We start from the raw sequence: 25,649 nt of genomic DNA, 5'->3' as shown, positions 1-25,649 counted from the left end.
TATTTTTTTCTAAGAGTCGTGAGGAAGCGTAGCATGTCTCTTGCCACGGAGGAAACCACTTTTCATGTTGGCAAACCTCTCCCCTCTGCCCAATCAATGCCTGAAGAAAAGGGACGTGTGAATGCTATTGGAGCTCCCACCCCAGCTGGAAGGGGCCATGCTCCTAGACCAGGGGGCCTCACATCAATACCCCTAGAGATGTGAAATCTTGACATGTTTTGTCTCACTTTGTTTCTCTCTTAAAAGGGGCTTAATAGAAGTGGTCATAAAAATCCGGTGAGATTCAGTCTTCATCTTTCACATGAGATGAAACAATGGCTGGAGTTCCCTCATCAACATGCTGCATTGCATGGTCGTAGTGTGATGTGGCCAGTGATTCTGCCTAAGGCGTAGCTCGGTGGGAGTGAGAAGTGTGCAAGTCACTGAGGGTCACCATGCTTTTTGGACACAGCTCTGTATAAGGGGCCCATCAAAGTGTGAACCCACATGAGTACACTTCCCTCCAAAGAGAGATGCATAGTGTGGGTGTGGTGTGTATGCCACTGAATATCTGCCGGATGTACAGTAGTCACATCTCCTTACATATTTGTGCAGGCTGTGATGGAAATCGTGTTTTCTGCCTCTGAAGCGCAGAACTGCAAATGTGAGGTCAATGAGTACATTCAGAGTCTTAGCTGCCTTTCAGCAACGGTAGCTTTTAACTTACCGGGAGCTACCATACGCCTCGAGTATGTCTTGTTTTGTCTGCTCTTCCTTGATTTTCCATTTGTCCCTTTACTTTTGCCAACTGAATATGCTATATGTTCTCTATAAAAAGATATCTCTACAGGGAGAATTTAAATATTTTCAGGAATAGGTCAACTAATATCTCCATTATTAATAAATAACATAGGGCCCTTGTTTGGTATGTCTACATATTAAAGAGCTCTGAGTATCTGTTCCATACTACAGGAAAACCCATAACTCTGAAGCACTTACTCTTCCAACCCAGCCAGTCGTACTTGTTTCAATGTGTTGCCGTGCCTAGGGATGGAAAAAGACAGTGTTTCAAAGAGAAATGAGATATGAATTCGATTCTTTAGCCTCACTTTGTGGTAATATAAGCAAAATTGCACTTATAATAAAATAACTGAAAACTTTCTCCATTCATATATTTGTATCTATGTTAGTATATTTACATAATTACATCATTTACTTCTCTTTCCTAGAGCTCTGTCCTGGGTCCACACCCACATGCTGACCTGGGAGCTCTACCAGCATTTCAATTCATGTACACTGCTGAAGATAATGCTATCTATCTCTCCTCCATCCCCACACGCTTATTCTTACTCCTTCATTCTTCTCCTGGTTAGTGGCACCAATTCACCCAAGCTGGAGACCTGGGAATCATTCTAGACTCCTACTTTTCTCGCTCACGGCCCTCAGCCCCTGCGATCTAGTTCTTTGGCTTCTCGTGTCTTTCTCTACCACTACCGCCATAGTTCATGTCCTGTCAGGCTTCCCTTGGTCCAGTGCCCTGATCTCTTGGTTAGAGACCCTGCTGCTCTTCTGTCCTTCCAGTCAGCTCTCCACCCTGCTCAACCCCCAGCCAACCTCATTTGGCAATAGACAGCTCTATCTCATTATGATTCTCTCCTATTTAAAACCATGAAATACCTCGCCATGTCTTACAAGTCCAAACTCCTCAGAATAGCACCTGACCCTTAGTCAGCTGTCACCGCTGTCCCTCTCCCCCGACCCCTAGTCCTAAGTACCCTCAGAACCTAAGTACCCATTCACACTGAATGCCTTCGCACAGCTCCTGCACATGGGGCCCTTACGTCCATATCTACCCAGCATATGGGAACCTATTCCAGAGGGCTCCAGGTCTCCTCCACATCATATCCCTTCCCACTGTGCCTGCTCTCAGTCGAGCTGATCGTTTTCCTTTGCTCTACATTTCTAATACCTTGCTTATACCCTTTTAGGGCTCAGTACCCTGAACTTAGGATGGTTTAATTGACAGGAAGCAGAGCTTGGGTATGGCAGTTTGCATTCTGGCTGTCAGGGGAGCAAAGCGAGCTCCCTAATCTTATTGAGCCTCATTCTCCACAGTATGTGGCTACTGTGAGTGTGCAAGAAATGGTAACTATTGTTATTGATTTTCATAATGGTATTCCATACTAGAACATAAACATTTTGGGAGAAGGCATGCTGCATAATTAAAAAAAATATATCCAGAGCTTAGCCTAGAGCTTGGAACATAATACTGTATTCAATGTTTGTTGCATAAAGAAACTAAAGAGTGATTTAAGATATGAGGCGCCCAAACTTTCTGAAGTGAGAATCTGCCCTGTGCCCAATCAAGATGGGAGCAGCAAGGGGAGGTATGTAAGGCCCATTACTAGAGAAGCAGTTTGTAGAGGTGCCCCTGACATATGCCAGCAAATCTCCACCAGGCTATACCCCTCCTGAAGGGACTGGCTCCCAAAAAGGTTTTAATTCTGATCCACCAGCATGCCTAGACCTTGTGGTCTCTTGGCTGGAAACACCTCCAGCACCTCAAAGTTGAATTCACTCTCGTATTTGCTTCAATGTTGCCGCCTTCTCAGACTAGTAGTTATCTATTTAAACTGTAAAGCTGTTTATTGCTTAAAGATAGTCACAGTATGGTAATAGACCTGTAGCCTCTTGAGATTTCTTTTGTTTCACATGTGCTCAGCCAGTCAGTCATTCTCCATTTCCTGTATTTTCTCTATTGAAACACATATCATTGACCTTCAAACCCCTGGCTTTCTTGGACTTTTGAATTTTGACATCAAATTCTATCTTCTGGGTCTACGATCACCCTCCTTCCCAAGTGATAGTATCCATAACCAAAACAGTATGACTAGTGAGCGAAGGTGAAAACAGAAGCACCACCAGATATCAGATTATCTAAAAGTTAGTCAAGACTGGCCTGATGCCTCAAGGTCAGACAAGAGTTAGAAAGAACAGAAACTCAAACTCCATTTCTTGATTCTCAACCACTCGCTCTCTCCTTGTTTTCACACAGCCCTTTGATGATGACATGTAGAAGCAGAACATCCCCTTCAGCCTTACCACTGAGCAATCCCATCTTCCATTAGACTCATAGTCACAAATATCCATGACTGAATAGTTCTGAATCCTCCGGAGCCATTGCAAAGAAATCCTGTCCTTGGTTACCCATGTCACATCACACAAGTAGTGATCCCTGGAAGGAAGGAAGGAAGGATGGAAGGAAGGAAACAAGGAACGATTAATTATAATTAATTAATTAATTCCGAATCTTGATACAAATAGACATTTTACTCAATAAAATGAATCTTAATGGGAATACAATTTTACATGGTTGTTGAAAGCATTCAAGGGGTTCTGTGGAAAGTAAACTCATAAAGTGATCTGATGATACATTCCTAAAGGGGCAGGTCATAGTGGGTGGTCACACCCCAGGAATATAACTCCTTTAGTAAAAGGTTTACCTTTGTGGTAAGCAAGCCCTGTCCACTGTTTCTGTGCATCCAGGTTAACACACCTTTGAAATGCCTCTTTTTAGACCCTTCAGAAGAAAAACCACCCTCAAGAGAGCACATAATCGTGTTAACTATTTTGTAATCCAATACCCGCCTTGCCTTCTCCCACCTTTATGTCATCTTCCATACAGTCTCTCCTTAATTCCACATGCATAAAAAGAGCATCAAACAGCCATTGTCTGAAGCATTTTTTTCTCAGTCTGTTGAGATCTTGCTTCCAGGCATACCCTCTGTTTGGCTCAAACAAATTTTTATAAAAATTCTCTACAGGTTTGGACGTCCTTACCTTGACACCATAATATTTTACTTTTTCTTAAAGTTTAAAGCATAATTTAGGAAATTAAAATAAATATGACAGGAAAAAAAAGCAGCTAACATCATACAGTGGTTTAGTATACGTGACGAACAGCATGGCTTAGGATTTTTCAAGTCCTCAACTTGGCCTTTGGTGGTGCCATTAAGTCCATGGTGACATTTTCCCATCTCTTTTCTGCTATCTTATGAGGCCATTACTGTAAAGCCAGGGACACTGGCTGAGATTCAGGTATTTTCTGGTAATTTGACATGCTTCTCTAGAAAATTCTTCCTATTAGGGTAAAACTACAGCTGACCCTTTTCTCAACTTTATTTTCAGAGGGGAAAAAATTGACTCACATCTCTACAAATTCTGAAAATAAGATAATAAAAAACTTTTCTCAAGAGTCAAAACATGAACCATGTGAAGAAATTAAGAAACCCTTTTGGTATTTTAACATAAATGTGTACAAATAGAGATATCTCTAGCAGTGCACCCTCCGCCCACACATAACTTTAAAAATTTTTGGAACAACATTTTGATTTGTAGTGAGATGCATGGAATTCACAATTTACTTTTTTGCTAGCCTCCCTAACACTGTTTGCTCTGGATATTTTATTTTATTTGCTCACCCACCTCTCAGTGTGATTTTTGTCTGACTATTCTTAAATCACTCTCCTCTCCTGTCTGATCAAAGCTTTGCTTCCTTTTGTCAGAAGGATTCCAAAGGAATCTCTTCTTCCCCCATTTTGCAGTCTGGCTCTATGTCTGTATTCTCTCCTCCCTCACCCCGCCTCCAAATGCTCTAAAACCCTCCCTTGCTCTTTCCTACACAGGCTGTGCCTGTCCCTCCTCTTGTCACTTTGTTCCCCTTGCTTGACTACAAGCTCCCTGAGGCAGGGTCCCAGCTGTCTTGTTCACAGGATACCCCAGGGTCTAGCAGAGTACCTGGCACAAAACAGGTGCTCACTAAAATACTGTAACATGCAGCACTGAAGAAAGGAAAACATCCTATCCTGCTCTTTGTGGCCTAACTAGCTCTGTCCTTCCTCAGAAGTCAACAGATCACTTCCTGTCTCCACTCTCTTCACAGTCACTAAATCAAACAACAAATATTGAGCACGTAGTATGGATCAGGTGCTGGATAAAGTGCATTAAACCCCTCATCATTTCATTATCTCCCTTTTACAGCTGGGGATACTTAATGTATGCGTACATCCAGGGTTACCTGGGCCTCCAGGCTGACCCCACTGCAGGTGGTAGACACTGAAAGATTAAACCCCTTCACCTAACAGCAAAGCACCGCTTTCCCACAAGCAGGGCCTCTTCTCCCTTTCTCTTGCTTACCTAGTCTGCATGGCTGGTATTTCATGAACACCCTCTGAGGTTTCCCAGCTCTCCGGCTTTGCTCTACTTGCCCTTCAGTCTGAAAGGACTGCCATACTCTAACTCCTTTAGGTCTTACTCAAATATTCCCCGTCCACGATGCTTTCTTGGAAACACCCCTCCTTATACACCCCTTTCACCAGTCTGATGGCACATATCACGAGGTGCCAGGCCACCACAGGATCTGACAGCGGGAAAGCTGCTTTCCATGCCCAGGAGCAAGGGCACCCCATCTAGTCTAACTTTTCTGCATTGTGCCCAATACAGAGAGGCATTACATGAGAACATAGAAAGGTAAATAAATCTGACAGGGAATAAATACTTGCAAAGGGAATGCAAGAATGAAAGGCAAGGCAGGAAATGAAACTTTTTGAAGTTAATTTTCTAAACCAGGCATTGGAAAACGTTTTCAGTAAAGAACTAGAGAGTAAATTTTTTAAGCTTTGAGAGCCACATGCTCTCCTCTGTCACAACCACTCAACTCTGTCTTTGCAGCACAAAAGCAGCCTGAGACAATAAGTAAGTGAATGCGTGTGGCCGGGTTCCAATGAAACGCTGAGATTTGAAGATCGAGTAATTTTCAAATGGCATAAAGTATGATTCTTCTTTTGATTTTTCTTCCCAAACATTCAAAAATGTAAAAACCATTCCTACTTGCAGGTCATACAAGATGATCTGGGGGGTAAGGATTTGCCTAGTGGGCCCTGGTGTGCTAATCTCTACTCTACACCAGTAGTTCTTATCGTTTTAGGTAAAAAACGCTTTGTAAATCTGATGAAAGTTATGTACCTCTTTCTAGGGGTACAAAAAAGTATCTCCACATCCATACACACATCCATTAGGAACATTCATTAGGAACCTGGGCACCCAAAGGAGCCTTCTCCTTTTCTAAGGTGGCCTGGTAGCAGGAAGGGACAGTTGAGGGGGGTAGAAAACCTTTACACATGATCAGTGTGTCACCTGGTACTGAGTGCTGTATCGACTAACAGCCATAATTATGCTTTCAGTTTCAGAAATCAGCCATAGAAAAGTAACTTTTTCCCATTTGAAAACATTGAGTAATGGGATTTGGGGAGTTTGCCAGGAAACTCACATGCCTCTGGCATCTTCTCTGCCCATCTCTCTGCCTATTTCTAGATCAGAAGTTCATGAACTGTCTCCTCCATAGCCTAAGGTGTACTTTGTACCTTGTGAGTGCCCAATAAAATGGTTTACCAGCCAGCAGACAGTAAATGTTGAATTCTTGCATATACATACTTCTCTTCAATCAAAGTTTCTGTTTGGGATTTGGAATCAGGGAGAGATAGAATGAGGGTGCATAGCCCAAGCCTGAGTTGAGATCATGCTAGGGCCAGATGTAAATAAGTCATGAAAAAATAAGGAAACCAATGGGTCTATTGTACTTTTTACTGGTTTAAGTCCCCATTTAAAACCAGAAAAACCCAACAAGCAGGATTATCAGCTATACTTTGGACAACATGCTGACTTCATTCTGCAAAAACAGAGAGGCAACTATTGAGTAGACGCTGGCTATGTAACGGTTGGGTGAGGGCTGGAAGGGTGACTGTACAGGCAGTCTTACCTCCCTTTCAGATGGCGACTGCCTATCCCAGGTTAGACACAGTGATTAAACAAGCTCTTCTAACTTCTGGAAGGGGTCTGTCCCAGGGGAATATGGTTGGTTTTAATACTAAAGCAATGGAGTAATTTAATAATAACTGGTTACACCTACGTGGAATCTACTACATGCCAGGAGCCGTTGTTCTCAGTGCTTGACATAAAACTCATGACCACCATGTGTGGTAGGAATGTTAGAGTTCATGTTTTGCAGACAAAAAAAATGGCAGTGCAGAGAAGTTAAGTAACTTGCCCAAAGTCACGTACTGGAAGGTGTTGGTGCCAGGATTCAAATTGAGCAGTTGGCTTCAGATTTTCTGCACCCCTGTGGAACCTCTACCCATCCCTCTGGTAAACATTGCTAGGTCCACTCTCTTGCTTCTTTTCAGGATAAAATTCCTCACTGTGTGAAATCTATTTATTCCTAGAGAGTGTGTGTAAATTGAATAATTGAAATTTATAAAGCAAATCATATTGAAATGCACTGAGAGAGACTTGCTTTTTAAAGTCACACTACAGGGAATCCCGTTGTAAAGTGACTGTTGCCTTGCAAACAGTAGGCATTTAATAAATGTCTGTTGAGTGACATTAATTCCTCTAATTTGTATAAATGTTTCTTTTGGTACATTAAGGATGCTTACAATAAGGTACTCATTACCAACTAGAAAGAATACTGGAGAAAAAACTGCTACTAAGAGCTAGTGCAGACGGCAGAGTGATTAATTCAGTGAATCACCCAAGGAAGCGGGCGTTCTGCCAGTGCTGGCCTTGGGCTCCATGCCACCCTCTGCTCTGATAGGGATGCCAACCCTCCTGGGGCTGCTGACAGATCGCTGAGGAGAGGAATGGGTGGGGTGACACGGAGCAGATCTGAGGGATCAGTACTCTAACATGTGAGCTCCTAATCTGGCTCCTTTCTTGCAGGTGTCACTAGCTTCCAGGGTACTTCAGTCCAGTTCAGTTAATCTCCTCTGTGACAGTCCCAAACCCTGATGTCCCTTCTTTATAGACCAAGGGTCATCAATTGTTCAGGGGAGACATAGCAGAGATCAGGGTGGGGCAGATCATGAGCTGGGTGTGATGGGACCTTAAAGCCATTAAGCAGATGTCAGGTGGGGTCACCACAGTAGGATTCACCCTCCTCAATCTTCCAGCTTCAGGCCACAGAATTTACAAATGGCTAGGAGAAGACAGAAAACAGGGATTGCTATGCAAAGTCATTTTGAAGCCATGTTTGGTGCTGGCTATATAAACTCCTATTTCATACACACGAAATCATCTATCCATCCATTCATGTAGGCCTCAACTTTGTCCATGTATTGTATAAATATTAATTGGGCACTTGCTATGTCCTCGGCACCCTGCTAGGCTCTGGCAATATTAGTATAAGATTGGTCCCCTACCTGTAGAACTTGTTTTACTTCAATCCAGCAATGTGAAGCACTGCTCTAAATAAAGCAATTAGGAGGCTTATGATTTCACATTATATGTTGTTTTCTCCCAAGTGTTTTGAGCTCTCAAATTCCCAGCATGTGTAGTCAATATAAACAAACAGCTTAAGAAATCTAAGCAACTCGAGCTCTAAGTCAGTGAGGGCAGCAGGGAGGCTCACCCTGATTCCGGTTCAAGATCGGGTCACTGGCAGAGTGACCTGGATGACCTTCTCACTTGTTATCAGAGGGGACCATTCCTAACAAACCGCAACCCAGCTTTCTCCTCCTGTAGGATTTCACCTGCTGGGAACTCTGTGGTGAAAGGTCATGACCTAACGGGAAAATTAGTGATGGGTGCATGGGCAGAGGAGGGAAGAATCATGCTGATCCTAGCATGGCCTCACACTACAGAAATACTAAATTACTAGGCAACACTGCAGAGGCTGCTGGGCAGTTTATTAAGAGGCATACGGCGCCTGGGTTAATTTGGCCTTGCTGGATCTTTGTATGAGGCCAGGAAGCGGAGCACCACCATGTGTTAGAACGTTTTCCCCCAAAAGGACCTCAAGCCTGGTTTTAGAAAAGCTAGGTCCTTACTGGTGTTAACAGAGACCAGAGCTGGATTTGCAATTTCCTATACAACATATTCCTGTGGCATTTCTGAGAACAATTCGTTGGTAAAATATGTTCCACACAAAATATCCCCAGTGAGCGAGGCACCATGAGTGCCGCGTAAAGAACTACAAAGCACAAAGACTTAATGATTCATTCATATAGGGTGAACACTAAGTCCTTAGAACTGTTTAAGCTTCTTGAGCTCAGCATTTCACTACTGCACCTTGGAAAGTGATTCCTAAGTGGGGAAGACTCCATCTCTTCATCTGTGAAATGGTTGTGAAAATGGCACCACAGGGAATGTCTGTGGAATAAATGATACCCGAAGACACCAAGCACAGTCCCCACCCACAGGAAACACTGAGTACATTAATGATTCAGTTATTCGGTCTGGCAGCTGCTGGCCACTGTCTTATTACCAGCTCCCATGCGAACTTGCTGTGTGACCTTGAGAAAATGAGTTTACCTTTGTGAACCTCAGCGTTTTCATCTGAGTCTCACAGTGGTATTCTGGAGCCCCTGCAGGCTCTGTCTAATCTCCTGAGACTTCCGGGGGGAAGGCAAGGGGACCAGGACTGGGCCTGCCATCTGAGCAGTGGTCTTCCATGTGTTTTCTGGCTCTGCACTTCTGTGTGACATCTCACTTGAACAAAGGTTTCTGAGTCCTTAAAAAAAAGTCTGTCAACCACTGGTGAGGTCTAAAGCCCTTTCTAGATCTAATATTTTTCAGAGCAGGAGCTCATGGTTCATTCTTCCCGCAGACAGATATTACTTGTAGACAAAGAGATCACACCCGGCCCCGCTGTGCTTTCCTGGATAGCCATGCATTTTCTCAGGCCCTTAGTTCCTTCCACGTCAGTGCTCTTCCTCTGCATTGTGCCCTGCTATGAGCATCCTGTCTGTTCAATCCGCACATTCTCCAGGATGCTTTCTTTGATCCCTGGGTCATTCCCCTCCTCCTCCTCCTCCTCAGAATGCCACCAGCCTTTTGTTTATACTGCCATCACATTGGCCTTTGGAGTAGTTTATAGGAATGATTTATATCCTCTACTGGATCGTAAGTCCTAGGAGGGCAGAAGCTCACTTGAGGATGTTTGTGTGTGTAAATAGTGGGTGTTCAATCAATGCTGATTGAAGAAACGGCTAGATGAGACCAAACATCAGATTTTAGAGCCCCTGGGTAAATATTTACACCCTTGGAGAAACTCAGGAAAAAAAATATTTTAAATTAACTGATAATTGATCTCCCCCCTGAATGAATATGTTAATATAAATATTTCTAACCAAGTCAATGAATTAATAACCACAGAGCAAAGCCTACAGCATGCCTGATGTAGTAAATGCAATACTGAGAAAGTGGATGCTTCCATGTTGCTTTGATGACAACTTCAAGAATCTGAGGGCACAAGCTGAATTCACATAGTGGGGGACACCTAGCAGAGGGCTCAGAAGTTCTTTTTCTCAAGTCAGAAAGACAGGTTTGAGTCTCTTATTTCTTTTTTTGTTTTGTTTTGTTTTTAGCTGAGCCATCCTGCTACCTGTTGGCAGCTCAGTGGCAGCTCAGCTCAGGCCAGGAATCAAACCGCTAGTTGCTCAGAGCTCACACTCTTGAGAGAGCTCTTAACCAACTGAGCCACTCGGCCGGCCCAGAAAGACAGGTTTGAATACAGACTCCTACTTGGTCATTTTCTTAACCTCTAGGCCTCATTTTATTATCTGTAGTACAGGTGTATGAAAACAGTTATTGGAAAAAGAGAGTTACTTTAAAGATTAATAAGATAAAGCATGTGATAATGCCCTGTGTCTTGTACACAGTGAGTGTTGAATATATGTTACTCTTTAAAAGTAACAACAAAACCACATAAATAAAATAAATGAATAGGGAGCAACTTGATAGCCCTAAATTGCATGCAATACAGAGGTTATCTTTACAGGAAAATAACAAGGGGCAGAGGGTGCTCAATGGCAGAATTTTAAGCCATCAAGGATTATTTAGGCAGCTCACATTCGGAGGCACATCAGCATCATGAGGATCCCTAAATTTAATCCACAGATTCCCTGAATTTCTCTAGTTCTTATGAGGACCTGCAAAACCTCATGTGATCTGACCTTACTCCTATCACTGTCCTCTTCACTCAGATGGCTCCGGTCACCTTGTCCTCCTCTAAGGCATCAAGCATGTTCCCTCTGCAGGGTCTTTGCACTTACTCTGCTTCTGCCCAGCTATGGTGCCCCCAGCTTTCCGTGTGGCTAGATCCCCCTCTTTCTTCACATCACTGCTCACAACTCATCTCATCAGAGAGACTTCTCATGATCCGCCCCCACCATCATCTTCACCGTCACCATCACCATCACCATTGCCCTGCTTTGGTTGTCTTCACAACATTTGTCACCACCTGATATTTTATATCTTTGTTTCCCTGGTGGTTATCGACCTTCCCCACCTTGAGTGTAGTTTCCATGACACCAGGGACTCTGGCTGCTCTGTTTATTGTGCAACCCTATCACTCAACTGTGCCCAGCACAGAGACACAAAGTGTGCTCAACAAGGAGTGACTTAGAACAAGAATGAATGGCTGCCAGCCTGGGTGACACCATGGGAGGCTACCATTGATTCTGCTATTCATTTTTAAAATATTCTCCCTGGGAGTTATGAAACTACCCAGGCATTTGGGTCAAGAGTCTTACCCTATTAACACAGAAGCAGGAGCAACGATTTGCTTAGGAACTGCATTGGTGAGATTGTCGGTATTTACAACAAAGACCTTTACAGTTGGATTCATAGCTCCTGCCTAGGAAAAACAATCATGAAATTGGTATTGACCAAAAATATAACATCATTGCACAAGTTTAAAACTATACAAAAATGCCTTCATTACAGCCATAAAATAATCAATTTAATATTTTAATACATATTATTAAATTAATCACATTAATTATATATTCTATTAATTAAATTAATATATATCCTAAACTTATAATAATCAGACAATTATAATAGGCAAACAATTTAATATTCATAAAATGAACATAAGGGAGAATCATGGAAATGTAACCTTTCCATATTCAGGCAGAAATACACACACACACACACACACACACACACACACACACACACATACACAGAGGGTGCCAAAAAAATGTATAAACATTTTAAGAAAGGAAAAAAACTATTAAAGTTGTAATACTCAATATATACCCATAACAAAAGATGAATACAAGTCACATTTGACTTCTGCAACTACAAGAGGTACTTCAAAGTGGTTACCATCAGCATAACTTTAATACAGTTTTTTAATAATGCAGTCATATATATATATATGTGTATATATATATATATACATATATATATATATATATATAACATGAACTCCCAAAACACTCCTGTTTAAATAATAGATATTCATAATTTTTATATACTCTATGCAAACAAGGATACATTTATTAAAATCAATTCTGTTATTTTGCACATATACCCTGACTCCAGAAGACAAAATGTCTGCTGGCTGAACACTACGAAGAATTCTTTGGATTCAGCCAAAGACACAGTCCACAAGGAAAATCAGTTTCCCTGAACCAAGAACCAATAATGTTAATTAGGAAGCCATCATTTTCACTTTAAATTCAGGTTTACCTTGTTGGAAGCTGACAATAAATAGTAGGACAGAAATCTATAAAACCTTTTTATATATATACATAGATCTGACTGGCAAGTTAGTTAGAAATAATATATTTTTAGTAAGAAAGTTTTATGGTTTGTTTGTTTTTTGCCAGTTTCACTCATTAAAAAATAACATTTAACTGAAACTATATCTTCATATTTAGTCTCTGATCTCTTTTTTTCTTTTAACTTCCCCTGTTCCCCTGTCTTCATAAAATGGCAGCTCTTCATAAAACAAATTAAGAGAGATGGTAAATAGAACAAACAAAAAAGATTCCTTTTTCCAAATTGCTTATAGCAAAAAATACTTTACTATTAGATTTTCCTATGGACAATACTGTGGCTGTTATTATTATGATACTAATGAAGAATCGTGGCTCCTTTCTAAACTCCCCTCTTCCTCAGCTTACACTGCTTAAGAAAGCTCTTCCATTTTCATAAACATATATCCCAGAGCGAGAGAACAGCCTTGAAAACCAAGACATGACACTATTATTCCAAATGTAGAATGTGTGAAATTTACATTAGTGCCAAATCTATAATAGAACCACTAAAACTAGTCATGTATCTGTTAATTAGTAATACAACCTGATATATAACCAAGCTTTTCAACTTCATCTAGGGCACATTCCAACTTCTACAAATGAGATGAGCTTGTGATTCAATTATAGCCTCTCTTTTCCTCCATTCAAACGTTTTCAGTTCCCCTACCTCTTTCAAAGGCATTTTCCCCATCTTTTTCGGCTTGTCATTCCTCAAAGTTTTTGGAGAAATTACAAAACCTTAAATCACACTCTTTCCTAGGATAATAAAAATACTTTAAAATTGCCAGATGCTGTTGACTTCAGCAAGAGTAATCACAGCAAGCTGTTGAAGAGAGACTGACAATATTTTCATTAGCAGGAAAGGATTAAATGAAACCATTCTCTTCTCATCAAATCACAGAACCAGTATATGAATAGGAGCACAGACCTTTGGATATGGAATACGCATAGTCTTAGGGTACTGTAGTGACTCATCCAAGTAGATGGAGAATTCAATAGGTGGGACTTCAGTGTCATTAAATTGGGCATATGCTAAAAAAGTGCCGTTTGGAGACCACCACAGAGCAGAGTGGGTACTGAAGACTTCCTCTGAAAAAAGGCATAAATTGTTCTGTTACAAAAAGTAGCTGATAAATTGGCTTTGGCATTCAAAATATTATTCTCATTAGCCTTAGTAATTATAGTAGAGTTCAACTAATGAACCACTTTGCATTTGCCGGGCTTCCAAAATCAGAGTAATACAAATGAATAAAAACAAAATCTTCAAGGATAGATCTGGATTGTAAAAATAAGTAACCCGTTGAACTGTTTTAGAATATTTTAGCACACAATATTTAATATAAACTCTATATGTTTTTCTTTATCTTATGAGCCTCTAAATTTATGCCATAAAACATACTAAAAGTAAATTTCACACAAGGGGCTGATTCTCCTTTCTAATTTTCTAACAGTCAACATGCCAGCAAACTCTCCCCCACTGGGTGGGTGGTGTGTGGCTCCATGCTATTAAACCAATATGGTGCCCAGAGTTTACTATTCTTGGCACCAGCGAGGTGTAGAAAGCATGGATTTAGAATGACAAGGAGTTCCATGAGACCCCTAGTGAGAAATATCTTCTACTCCTAGCCTAAAAACTGAAGATTCCCTTGGATTTTAACACCCTCCTCTGGTGTATAAACTGATGAGTGAGGAAAGGGTCAAAGAAGGATGCAAAGGAAAGGGAAGGTCTTGCTTTCTATAACACTGTTAAATTCGTTCTCAATCTCTGGCCTGGGTAGCTCCTTCCTGTATACATTATGAAGTCTACTCTTAGGTCTCCCAAACTCTGGCTCTTAAAATGCCAGAACCTCTTTTACCAACGGGGAATGGAGGATTCAAGTAGACTAGATAGAGATTCCTAGTCCTTTGTGCATATTTAATCCACAAATCTTATGTTCAGCTGTGAGTGTAAATATAAAAACAAAAGCATAGAAACTTGAATCTTAGAATTAGGAAGCCATATATCCTAAGCATTTTTCTGATTCTTGAGGCTTCCTTACAAATTTCTTCCAAGTACTTGTTTTCAGTAATAAACATAGTAGTACTAGTTACCATAATAATAATTATAACAATAATACAATATAATAATAATCATGGTGCGTAGCTGGCATTTAATGAATGCTAACCATGTACCAGACATTGATAAGCAACTGACATCTATTATCTCAGTTAATCCTCACAATAACTCATTGTGCACACGAACAAAGGGAGGTGGGTAGGCTTAAAGAGAATAAGTAATTTGCCCAGTCACATGGGCAGTAATTGATAGAATCAAGAATGAATCCAGACTTGTTTGGTGTGAGTCCATGCTTTTTATCTCCATGTTCTACTGTCCCCTCCTGCCTATTTCTGCACTTCTAGTAACAGAATACTTGGTAAGGCACCCTACTCCTGCTTTGACTGCTTTATACCATTTATGTAGCAATGCAGAGCTTATAAAACATTTATCTAATTTAGTCTTCACAAAGATCCCTGAGTGAGCCTATTCATAGCCCAGTTTACAGAGGAAGCAACTAAGGCTGAGAGGGATTGAGTGAACTAAGGACAAGCACTAGGATGCAGGCCTTGCAATTCTAAATCAAGGGGCTTTGCCACTAAGGACTTCTTTACATACTGAGTTGATGTCTCACTCCTTGAGGCTTCTACCCATTGGTTCTAGTCTAAGGCCAAGATGCAATTACATAAAATGAATATGACAAGGTTATAGCTTTTAAAATTTCTTGTAAGTGCCGGTAGCAAGTAGTGTTCTATGTTTTTAATTAGTGGTTATTTGGAATACGGGACCTATTTTTCCATATCAATGATAATTAAAACTCTTATTATAAAACTACTTCTGGTCAAACCGAAAGTCCCGAGAATGAAGAGACCATGGGCAGAGAGAATGGAGAAGAGGGGAAAGAAAAGATGTCCAGCCCTTCCTGATACAAAACTGTCTGTGAGCACAGGTGTCTATGACACCCCTTTCCCCGCCCCCACTCTGAACTTCCGTCTCCATACCATGATTCCTTTCACCCCTGCACGCTGACCTTCCTTATATATCCCCTGGATTGAGAGTCCTCCCCCGAATAGGGCGTTTAACTCACTCCATGATAATTATTTGTTGGCATCTTTGTCTCCCTCTCTGGTCTAAATTCCCTGAGAGCAGCAGTTCACTGGTATTTGTCTCTGTGTCCCTAGCACCTGGCACAATGCCTCGCAGGTGGTTAGCACTCAGTGTGAGCTGCATTGAATTACCCACACTCTTCACTGTGAACAATACTACTTCAAGAGGATAAGGAATGCTCCATTTTCCAAAACTATTTCTGTTTCTATCCCTTCTCACACTTGCTCTCACCAAAATTCTAATTTGGAGCTCTGGGTTAGGCAAATTACATTCCTACTCAAGAGTGAATGTCATATAATTAACTTTATACTAGGAGATAAAGTATTCTCATTAAGAAAAAGAAGAAGAAGACATGTTAACTAAAGTAAAGTAATAATCAGTTAGAAAATCATTAAATAAGACAAAGTAAAAACAGAGATATTGAGAGAGAAAGCTATTTGGGGTCATGGGGTAGGATGGAGCGCACAAGTTCCAGCATGGAAGCTCCTTTGTAAATGTTCCTCCGCCGTGGGGCACGTGGACCTGTCTGGACCTTGGAGCTTTGACTTTTCTTTTACTTATGAGCTAGAGATTCTCAAAATGTACTCTGTTTTGATCCCAGCAACTCATTGTGGCTGTAGTAGAGAGGGTGGATCTGATATATGGAGAAAGAGGTGTGCTCTTTTCTAAGTATGGATCATTTGTAAATATACAAAACCAATTGAACGAATTTCCTTGTAGGAACCAACGTCTCATTTTAAAAGACAAGCCCACCACATAGGAGCCATGAAGCCATTCTTCTGCTAGTGAATGGCTTAGTCATGAACAGGCAAAATGAGATCCCTCCAGCTATTATCTACCTTAGAAAGGACTTCAGTGTTAAGGGAGTCCTTATCTTAGAGACGCTCAGCTGTTCAGAGGAAGAGCTGGGTCACATTTTTGGAAAAAGGCTTTACTGGGTTCACGGCGGGGTTCCTGGAGGCAGTGCCATGATGTCCAAAAGCATCAGTGTTGAAGATGCTTTTCAATTTCTGTGACTAGTGCTAATAAATTTCATTGTAAGTTTTAATCAAACACTTATTTCTGGACCATGAGAATCTATCTTTCTTTCAAAGTGATTTTTTTTCTTTGTAAATAATGTTCATTTAATTAAAGAACTGGGTAACAACCAAAATTAAGTTATGAAGAAAAATTATTATTTTTTTTTAACTATAAAGAAGAAATAATAGGATGAAATAAGGAGGAGTCTTTAATAAGTATGAAGAAACTTTGTGAACACTTTGGAACAGTCTCAAAATGCCTGTTGCCTTGGCAACTATAGACATAAAATAATGTTTTTTCAATATTTTCTAAGTTTCTAAAATGTTTTTCTAATATTTTCTAAAACACTTGATCCTAAAAGAGAAAATAATCCTTTTTCTCATTTTTAATCCTGTTTTTGACCCATTTTTTTCTTAAGCCTTTCTAATTATTTTTTTCTTTTTTAAAATAAAAAATTAGGATTTGTCCAAGTTCAAATGAACACAAATGTTATATAAAATAGGAAACGTTTTTCCCCCTCCACTCCCCAACCTCCAAACAATGTTTTGTCATCTTTTGGAATGTTGCTGAAGTCCTTAGCTTTCCTTAGTAACTTCTGGGTTAGGTAGGCCCAGTTAGAGAAACACCTGATGTTAATCTGGAGGCTTTTATGCCCTGGTAAAGCTGAAAAGCTACCTACACAGGAGGGCCCTTTGTGGCAGCAGACTAAAGACAATGGGAGCATTGAGAGACAATGAGGACATAACCAACAACAGCCACTGCTAAGAAATTCTCATCTATGAGATACCGAGTATTGAGTGCTATGAGATGTCATGACATTTAAAAAAATGCAACTTTTTTTAATGCCATGGACTTTCTCCCTTTTTAAAGAAATCCTTGACTACTTTGAAAAACACATATTTTCTGATTTGAAAAGCTTTAAAGCCTCTACCTTCATAAACCCAGTCAGGTATTCCATTATTTATTACATCTTCTTTCCCATTCCATGTGATCCTCTGACCTGATGAAGTGGGTTCATTTTTTACATAAATATCATTTTTCCAAACATATGCCTAGAAAAGATGGAAAATAATATTGATAAGTAATAATGTGTTCTATTTTGTCCTGAAGTTTAAAAAAAAGTTTATCAATTATTTTATCTTAAAACAATATTGGTATGCAAATGCAATGATTACCTTAAGTTATTCAATTTGAGCAAAATGAAGTCATTAACTCCCTCCCCTTCACATTCTTAAATTGTTAGTATACAAGATATAACCCAAAATAATCACAAAAATACCCTTATTAAGAAGAAGATGCTCACAGCCACACTATTTGGATGCTTATGTATGAGTAAACCTAGCAGACTGACCACGTCTATAGAATGATGTGTGCTTTGTATTTCTTTCTGGGAAGGAGAAGTTACAGATAAACATTCTATCTTCCTGTTTAGATTCTTTTGGACTTCTAACATATTCTTAGCACTATAGAACGTGAAAATATGTCCATAGTGATACCGGGGAGGTCATGGAACTAGCAGAAAACAAGTATGCCTCAAAAAAAAAAACCCCAAAAAACAAAATAATACAAAACACAAACAGCAACAGCAAAACAACAACAACAAAACCTAAGTACAACATAAATTAGAATTTAGGAGCTTAATGAGCATTTTCTCAGTAAATAAACAATTCCCTAATAGTAATTCAGAAACTTTCAAGAATTGCATTTACTATGTTAGATTAGTAAGATATTTTAGTCAATAACTTTATATTTGATAGTGAAGTTTTTGCATCCTGAGTGTCTGTTCTGTATCAGGGTTAGGAGCTTCTGCATATGAAAATTTTGAGCCATTATTTTTCTGACTATAGGAGAGACTCACTAACCAATTTATGACCCTCTGGTGACCATGTGATCAACTGTGTGTCATTTGGAATTCTTTCGTCTGTAATCAGCTGCCTGGAAAAAAGAGAAAAGGAAACACTGCCAAATGAATATGTCACAGTGGGTTTTTTTTTTCTAAAAAAATATTATTACACTAGAAAGGCATAATAGGTTTTATGAGGAAGTCACTGACCTTTTATTTAAGTCATAGATATCATATGAAGCTGTGTAGGAATGCCTCCATTTCTATACAAGAAAACAGACATTTTAGGCTTCTGTGATTATTGATAGTTTTGCCACTTGCTATAGGAGTTCAAGACGTGAGACAAAGTAATATAACAATGTATGATGTTCAAATTTTATTTTTTCTTATAATTCCTTGTCTAGATTCTTAGAATTTTGGAATTAGAAAATATATTTGATACCATCCAGCACCAACTCCTCTGGAATTCATCTATCACCTAACTTTGGCATCACCTCTGCCAAGGAGCCTTCCAAGGACCACAGGGGGCTGAAGCACCACCTCATGTGCAAACATTATTCCTAGCACTTACCACAGTATGTTGAGTTCACCTGTATAAGAAGGGTGCAAATTTTTATTTTTCAACCATCTTACTAGCAAAATATTTAAAAGATCTATAATTCTATTGCTTGTTGTGCTGTGGAGAAATCTTTACTTTCCTACATTGATCATGAAAATATAAAATATTATAGATATTTTAAAAGCCACCTGACAATATATATTAAAATTGAAACACATACATCAATATTTTAAATGGCATCTTAAGTAGCTAAAAATGAAAAGCAAACAAATCCAAGAAGAAAATAAATAATAAAGGTAAAAGAAGAAATCACATTGAAATAAATGCAATAGGGATAAATCAACAAATTAAAAATTTGGTTCTTTGAAAAACTAATAAAATTACTAACATAGTAAGTGTGAGAGGGAAAAAATAGTATGAATGACTAATATCAGAAATTGAAAAAGAGATACCACAACAAACTCTACAGATGTTAAAAGATTATAAGACACTATTATAAACAATTTTTTGCCAATAAATTTTAAAAGTTAGCAAAAGGACAAATTCCTTGAAAGACAAGTTATCAAAAATGAGACAAGAAAAAATGGAAAATCTGAAGCAAAAGAAAAAGCTGAAGATAAAAGCATATATAAATATAAATCTGTAATCATATATATTATATGAATGAAAAATTGTTTATGTGTGGATGCAAATGTAAATTAAAAGAAATTACCCATCTATATGTCTATTTTCCCTACCATCCTCCTAAAGGTAAGAAATTATGTCATATTCACCTTTAAATACCTAGATCTTGGTCTAGTACTAGCCACATAGCATGTGTTCAAGGAAGAAACCAAACTAAACTAAAAGTCAGATTTTACTATGGGGATTAAATAGATGAAATAAGGTAGCAAAGACCCAGCTGTATAATGGCAAAAGCCAAGGTTCCTGACCTTGAAGCGTATTTCCCTTTTATCATTTATTACCCCCAACCTCTTATGTCAACAAATATTTATTAAGTCGCTACTTTTTGCAAGTTGTACATTCCTTTTGAAATACTGGATTATTTTGACAAACCCTACACTTGTTTCTGGGAAACCTGAGTATAATACTTGCTAGAGCCAAAAGGTGTGGTTCAGGGTAACAATACTGAGAGATTTAGAAGGTTTGAAATCATTTGAGCTTGACAGATTCATTATAGGATGTAAAAGGAAACCCAAATGTTTGGTATGTTCACTTCATCTTTTGAAACAGACTCATGGATCTATTTTGGCTATAAACATTCACAACTATCCTCTGTGAAGCGTTACTTTGTAAGTCAGGCTCTTTCTCTTTGAGGAGCTCATAGTTGAATGGGGGATATAGGTGAGTAAATACAAGAATCACAAGAGATACGATGGAGGTGGGTGGGGAGAGTCAGGACTCATATTAGGCTTTAGCAAGGGAAAGAGCCCTGTGAAAAAGGTGACTCTTGGGCTGAGTTTTGGTGGCAGAGGATTTCCACACAGAGAAGAGGTAAAGAAAGCATCATAGCAGATAAAAATTAAAGCACAAAGATAGGAAAGATCATTTTAGGAGCACAGTTTTGGAGTCTTCTAACCCAGATTCAAGTCTTGCTATAGACTGAATGTATGTGCCCCCCCACCCCCAAATCATATGTTGAAAGCTTAACCCTGATGTGATGATATGTGGAAGGGGGGCCTTTGGGAGGTGACTAGATCATGAGGGTGGAGACCTTATGAATGGGATTGGTGCCCTTATTAAAGAGACCCCAGAGAGATTCCTAGCCTCCTCCACCATGTGAGGACACAGAGAGATGGCCAACTATGACCCAGTAAGCAGGACCTCAGCAGACACTGAATCTCCCAGCACTTTGAATTTTTGCTTCTCAGCCTCCAGGACCAAGAAATAGATTCTGTTGTTAAGCCACCCAGTCTGTGGTATTCTGTTATTGCACCCTGAATGGACTAAGACAAGTCTCCAATGTGTAACAGCAGAGAAGTTTCTTCCTAAGCTTCAGTTTTCTCTTTAGTAAAATGGGAATGATTATGGCAACAATCTCAGGTGCATGAGAATGCAGGTGAAGTGCTTAGTAGGGCTCCAGGAATTGTCAACATGTGACAGATAATGAACCTATTGTTATCTCTAGAGCATTAGACAATAGGTAAAGATGCTAAGAGAATATCTATACCAGATGTGTGGTCCTCATTTACGTTTTCACTCACTGACTGAAGTTTTTGTAACTTAAAAGTCATAATTGATCTTTCTGGATGCACTAGCTCAGCCATAGAGAAGCTATGGAGTAGACTCTAAAGAACACTGCACAGTAGACCTCCAAGGAAATGGGATAAAATTAGACTTTTGTTGATGTTGTTGCTCTGGATAGGTTTCTTGAGCATTGATTAGTGAACACATTTATGCTGCACATAAAATTCTACTAGATACTCTGAGAAATAAAGTAGAAGGTATAGTTTTCTACTTTCAATAATCTTATACTTAGTGCTTTGCAATAAAATGTATGAAGAAAGTGAAATAAGCTAATGTGATATAGAGTAAATGGTGGAATGTAGGGGAACAGAGTGGCAATGTTAGCTAAAGTGATCCAAGCAAGCCTGAACCTGAATTACAAAAAAGGGAGAGTCATATGATGATTCCAGGAAGAAGGTTCCAGGTGAAAGCAATAGCAAATGCTTTGGCCTTTAGATAGGAATGAAAGTGGTGCTTAATTAAAATAAAAAGCAGGACACTTAAAGGCTCTTCACTTTGAATCACTGGGTTACCTGGGAGCCCTTAAGCCTACCCATGCCTGGGTGCCACCCATAGCTATGCTGAGTTAGTGTGGGGTAGACTGCTGGCATCTGTATTTTTAACCGTCCCCCCCCCGCCCCAGGTCATTCTAAGGGGCACACAGAGGTGGGAAGCACTGAGGGAATGAAGAGAGGGTGGTATGAGTTGGGTTCAGGGAGGCATAATGGGGGTCCAATCACAAAAGATTGGAGGTTAGAGTTTCAGGATGCTGTGGTAAGAGTTTGCGTTTTATTCTGAAGATGATGGGAAGTCAATGATCATGAGGGTTGAAGCATAGGCATGGCATAATCTAACGTCAGTTTTAAAAGGAGCTTCTTGGATACTGCCTGAAAAGCCTGGATGGTAGGAGAAAGGTGACAGAGTGAAAATAGCAAAAGCAGTGAAATACACATGTAAACTCAAGTGACACAACAAATACAAATTATCAAAGATGGTTGTTGAGCTAAGGTCCACCAGTGAGATACATCCATTAGTACATATCTAATGGCACTTGTTGAACTGAGCTCAATAGTAAATTGAGCTGACACTTATTTTTCCATTTCTACCTTAACTTCACAGTCTTTATATGTTAGTTTATTTTTTAAGATTTTTTTTAAATTGGGGAATTGGGGGGTGGGAACAGCACTGGGAAATATACATTAGTTTTTAACATGGACAACTGTTATTCAGTGGTTCTCAACCTTGATTGATAATTAGAATAATCTATGCACTGAAAAAAAATAATAGTGATGCTGGCACCACCGTACATACTTCACCATACACAGTTTTTTGATCTGGGGATTGGACCTAGACACTGGAAAATTTAAAAAATTCCTCAAGTGATTTTAATCTATAGGCAGCATTAGGAACCATTGAATTAAACAAACAATAATCCATTACTTGGGAACAGATGTGTTAAAGTTGGCATAGGATTCTGATTTGCTCATAGTTGATAAGTTTAGTAGAACGCAGCCATCAGGTCTTCATGTCCAGAAAATGGCGCTCAGCACAGTGAATCCAGGATAAATATTATGATTGGGAGTCACCATCCCCAAATGGGAAATGGAATATGAGATGGTTTGCTTGGCCTGAGTACAGCAGCGTTGGTGTGTGAGATAAGGTCATTTAGTATTTGTTATTTATTCTAGAAAAGGGGGCAGAGGTGGGATTCCCCAGCTTTGTATTTTCTTTTCAATGTAGAATATATCCACAGGTTTGCATTCTTTCCTACGCGTCTCAGAACTTCCTATAATTGACAAGTGTTGTCAAATCCACAACTAATGAAACTGCTGCAGTTCAAGTGACTGGTGATTTGCAGCCATCCTAAACATGAAGAAAATGTGTGATTAAACTCTAACCTTTCCTGAATGTGAGAGAATTTGATGTTGGGCTGGGTGACTAGAGGAAGCTGAGTGTTCTTTCAGGGTGTTGATGACCGTGCTGAAGCTCCCCATGTAAAATGGTTTGTAGATGGTGGGACCTGAGGCAGGGAAGTGGGCTGGGTCACCTTGCAGGGTCTCTTCTAGAGGATGAGATGTTTAACTCTTTAAAGCAAATCCTTATTGAGAGTTTTACTATATGTAAAACTGAGGCAAAGGAAATAGAAGTTATATTACTGGATGCACAAGTCAGACATGTAAACTTTCTAACTTATAAGTTTTATTTTATTAACTTATATCTTTAGTAGCTGTACTATAATATTACTTACACTTTTTAGTATTTGAAAACACTGAACATAAGTTTCTTTTAAAACATTTGATGGACTTATTTTTTATGAATGAGAATGACTATTTCTCCTTTTGATGCTGAAATAATGAGTTTTTAATGCCTGTTACATTACTTAGGTGTCAATGTTAAATATTCATATTCTCGAAATCAGTTATAAAATAACATACTCATAGGATTCTTTAAAGGTGACAGTAAGAGAACATTTATTTTACCTTCACATTGTTGTACTCTAAAAGAACAAACTGTCCATCAGGAGATACTGAATAATCACTTATAGAATGTCCAAACTGATCCTGTCAATCAAGTAGAAAAAAAATAAACAATTAAACAATCCCATTCAACTGCCTTATTGAGCATTTACTATGTAGGGGGTATGGATCTAGACATGTGGCTTATGCTTTGGGTACTCCCAGTCTAGGAGAGATGGCACATTTCCCCCCACAAATAACCATGATGTAAGGTAGATGGGGGTCAGGGTTAAAGAACCAAGGTGGGAAGGATTAATTCTAACCAAGGAAAGATGGCTCTGAGTGTGGGGGTCAGAAACAGAGAGAGAACTTTCTCAGCAGGGGAAACAGCATGAGCAAAAACCCAGATGTGGGAAAGGGCATGCATATTTAAAGACTGTCTAAAGGTTAAGTGTAACCTGAATACGGTAAGGTATATCAGACAAAGTATAAGGTGAGAGGACCTAAAATTAAAAAAAATAGCTGGGACCTAAATATAAGAAGTGGAACAGGAACTATTTTTTTGCATATGGACATGATAGAATCTTATCTCTGTTTTTACAAAGATGCTCTGGTGACACAGTGACTGGGATGAGTGAGGGGTGTTATCAGCACTGGTCGTGTGCAATGCAGTGGTCTGGTCTATAGTAAAGAGGTAGGCACACAGAATCCTCACTAACGTAATGTTACACAAGGCCTTGAACCAGAACTATACAGTGGAAATAAAACCTGAGAGACACTTGACATCGCAGAGGGAGAATGGGTAGGGTTTGTTAAGTAGCTAAGTATGGGGGATGGCGGAGGAATCAAGGGAAATTCTGAGGTTTCTAGCTTAAGTGACTTGGAGGAGAGCACTATTCACCAAGACTGGGAATACAGGAAGAGGGATAGGATGCTTTCAGCTGGCTGGGAGAATGAACTGGAAGTACTAGTTTAGCTTGGGACACTGAGTTAAAAATGCCTGCAGACCACCTATGTGCAGAAACAAGCAAGCTATTGGAAACAGAGATTTAGATCTTGGGAGGAGGCTAGTGGTTTAAAGGGTGTGTTAGAGAATCAAGGTCAGAGGGGAGAGAGAGCGCTGAGGCTGGAAGTGCATGACATTCACTGAAGGAGAGCATGCAAAGTGAGGACAGAGACCAGCAAATGAAGACAGAGTCCTGGGGACACTTACATTTAGGAGTATGGGCAGAGGAGGAGGGATCATCAAAGGAGACTAAAAAGTAGCCAAGGCAGGGAACATTCCAAGAAGGAGAGAAAGATCCATTGTGCCATATGCTGCAGAGAGAGTCCAACAGCATGAAACGATAGTACTCAGGATTTGAAAGGTTATGAAAAAAAAATCCCCAGAATTTCCTTAAAGTACGAATTAATTATATGATTAAACATACAATTGTACTGTTCTCCAAGAAAATGGAGCTGTTTCCGTATTCGGCATTGAATAGCAAGATATTATTTTCTTGTTTGTAGAGATATTCATGGTCTAAAGAGAGAAAATGGCTAGATCAATATTTCAAGCTATTAAACATCTAAAATTAATACAATAAAAAACTTAAGCTCACATGAGTACTAAATAAGCATTTCTGAGTTGGAAAAACATTAAGTGATGAATATTTCTCTACTATGCATTCATTTTTCCATCATTATTGTCAAGGTTTCAATTCACATTTAACTTTTGGTAGTACCGTGTTTCCCCCAAAATAAGACCTAACCAGAAAATAAGCCCTAGCATGATTTTTCAGGATGCTCGTAATATAAGCCCTACCCCAAACATAAGCCC

General features: G+C 39.5%; 1 protein-coding gene across 1 annotated transcript in view; it reads right to left on the bottom strand.

Moving 5' to 3' along the window:
* DPP4 (dipeptidyl peptidase 4) overlaps positions 1 to 25,649 on the bottom strand; it is a 91,554-nt gene that overhangs the window by 37,234 nt on the left and 28,671 nt on the right. Inside the window, exons 4-12 of the mRNA XM_019636841.1 lie at positions 25,261 to 25,352; positions 23,855 to 23,935; positions 18,800 to 18,852; positions 18,609 to 18,681; positions 17,678 to 17,798; positions 13,513 to 13,673; positions 11,568 to 11,671; positions 3,082 to 3,214; positions 979 to 1,023 (exon numbers count right to left, since the gene is read on the bottom strand). Of these exons, the coding sequence (XP_019492386.1) occupies positions 979 to 1,023; positions 3,082 to 3,214; positions 11,568 to 11,671; positions 13,513 to 13,673; positions 17,678 to 17,798; positions 18,609 to 18,681; positions 18,800 to 18,852; positions 23,855 to 23,935; positions 25,261 to 25,352 (863 nt within the window). The remainder of the gene's footprint in view (positions 1 to 978; positions 1,024 to 3,081; positions 3,215 to 11,567; positions 11,672 to 13,512; positions 13,674 to 17,677; positions 17,799 to 18,608; positions 18,682 to 18,799; positions 18,853 to 23,854; positions 23,936 to 25,260; positions 25,353 to 25,649) is intronic.

This window comes from Hipposideros armiger, unplaced genomic scaffold (genome assembly GCF_001890085.2).
Source record: "Hipposideros armiger isolate ML-2016 unplaced genomic scaffold, ASM189008v1 scaffold_30, whole genome shotgun sequence".
In the NCBI taxonomy this organism is placed as follows: Eukaryota; Metazoa; Chordata; class Mammalia; order Chiroptera; family Hipposideridae; genus Hipposideros; species Hipposideros armiger.
This window is presented reverse-complemented; position numbering and strand designations above follow the sequence as displayed.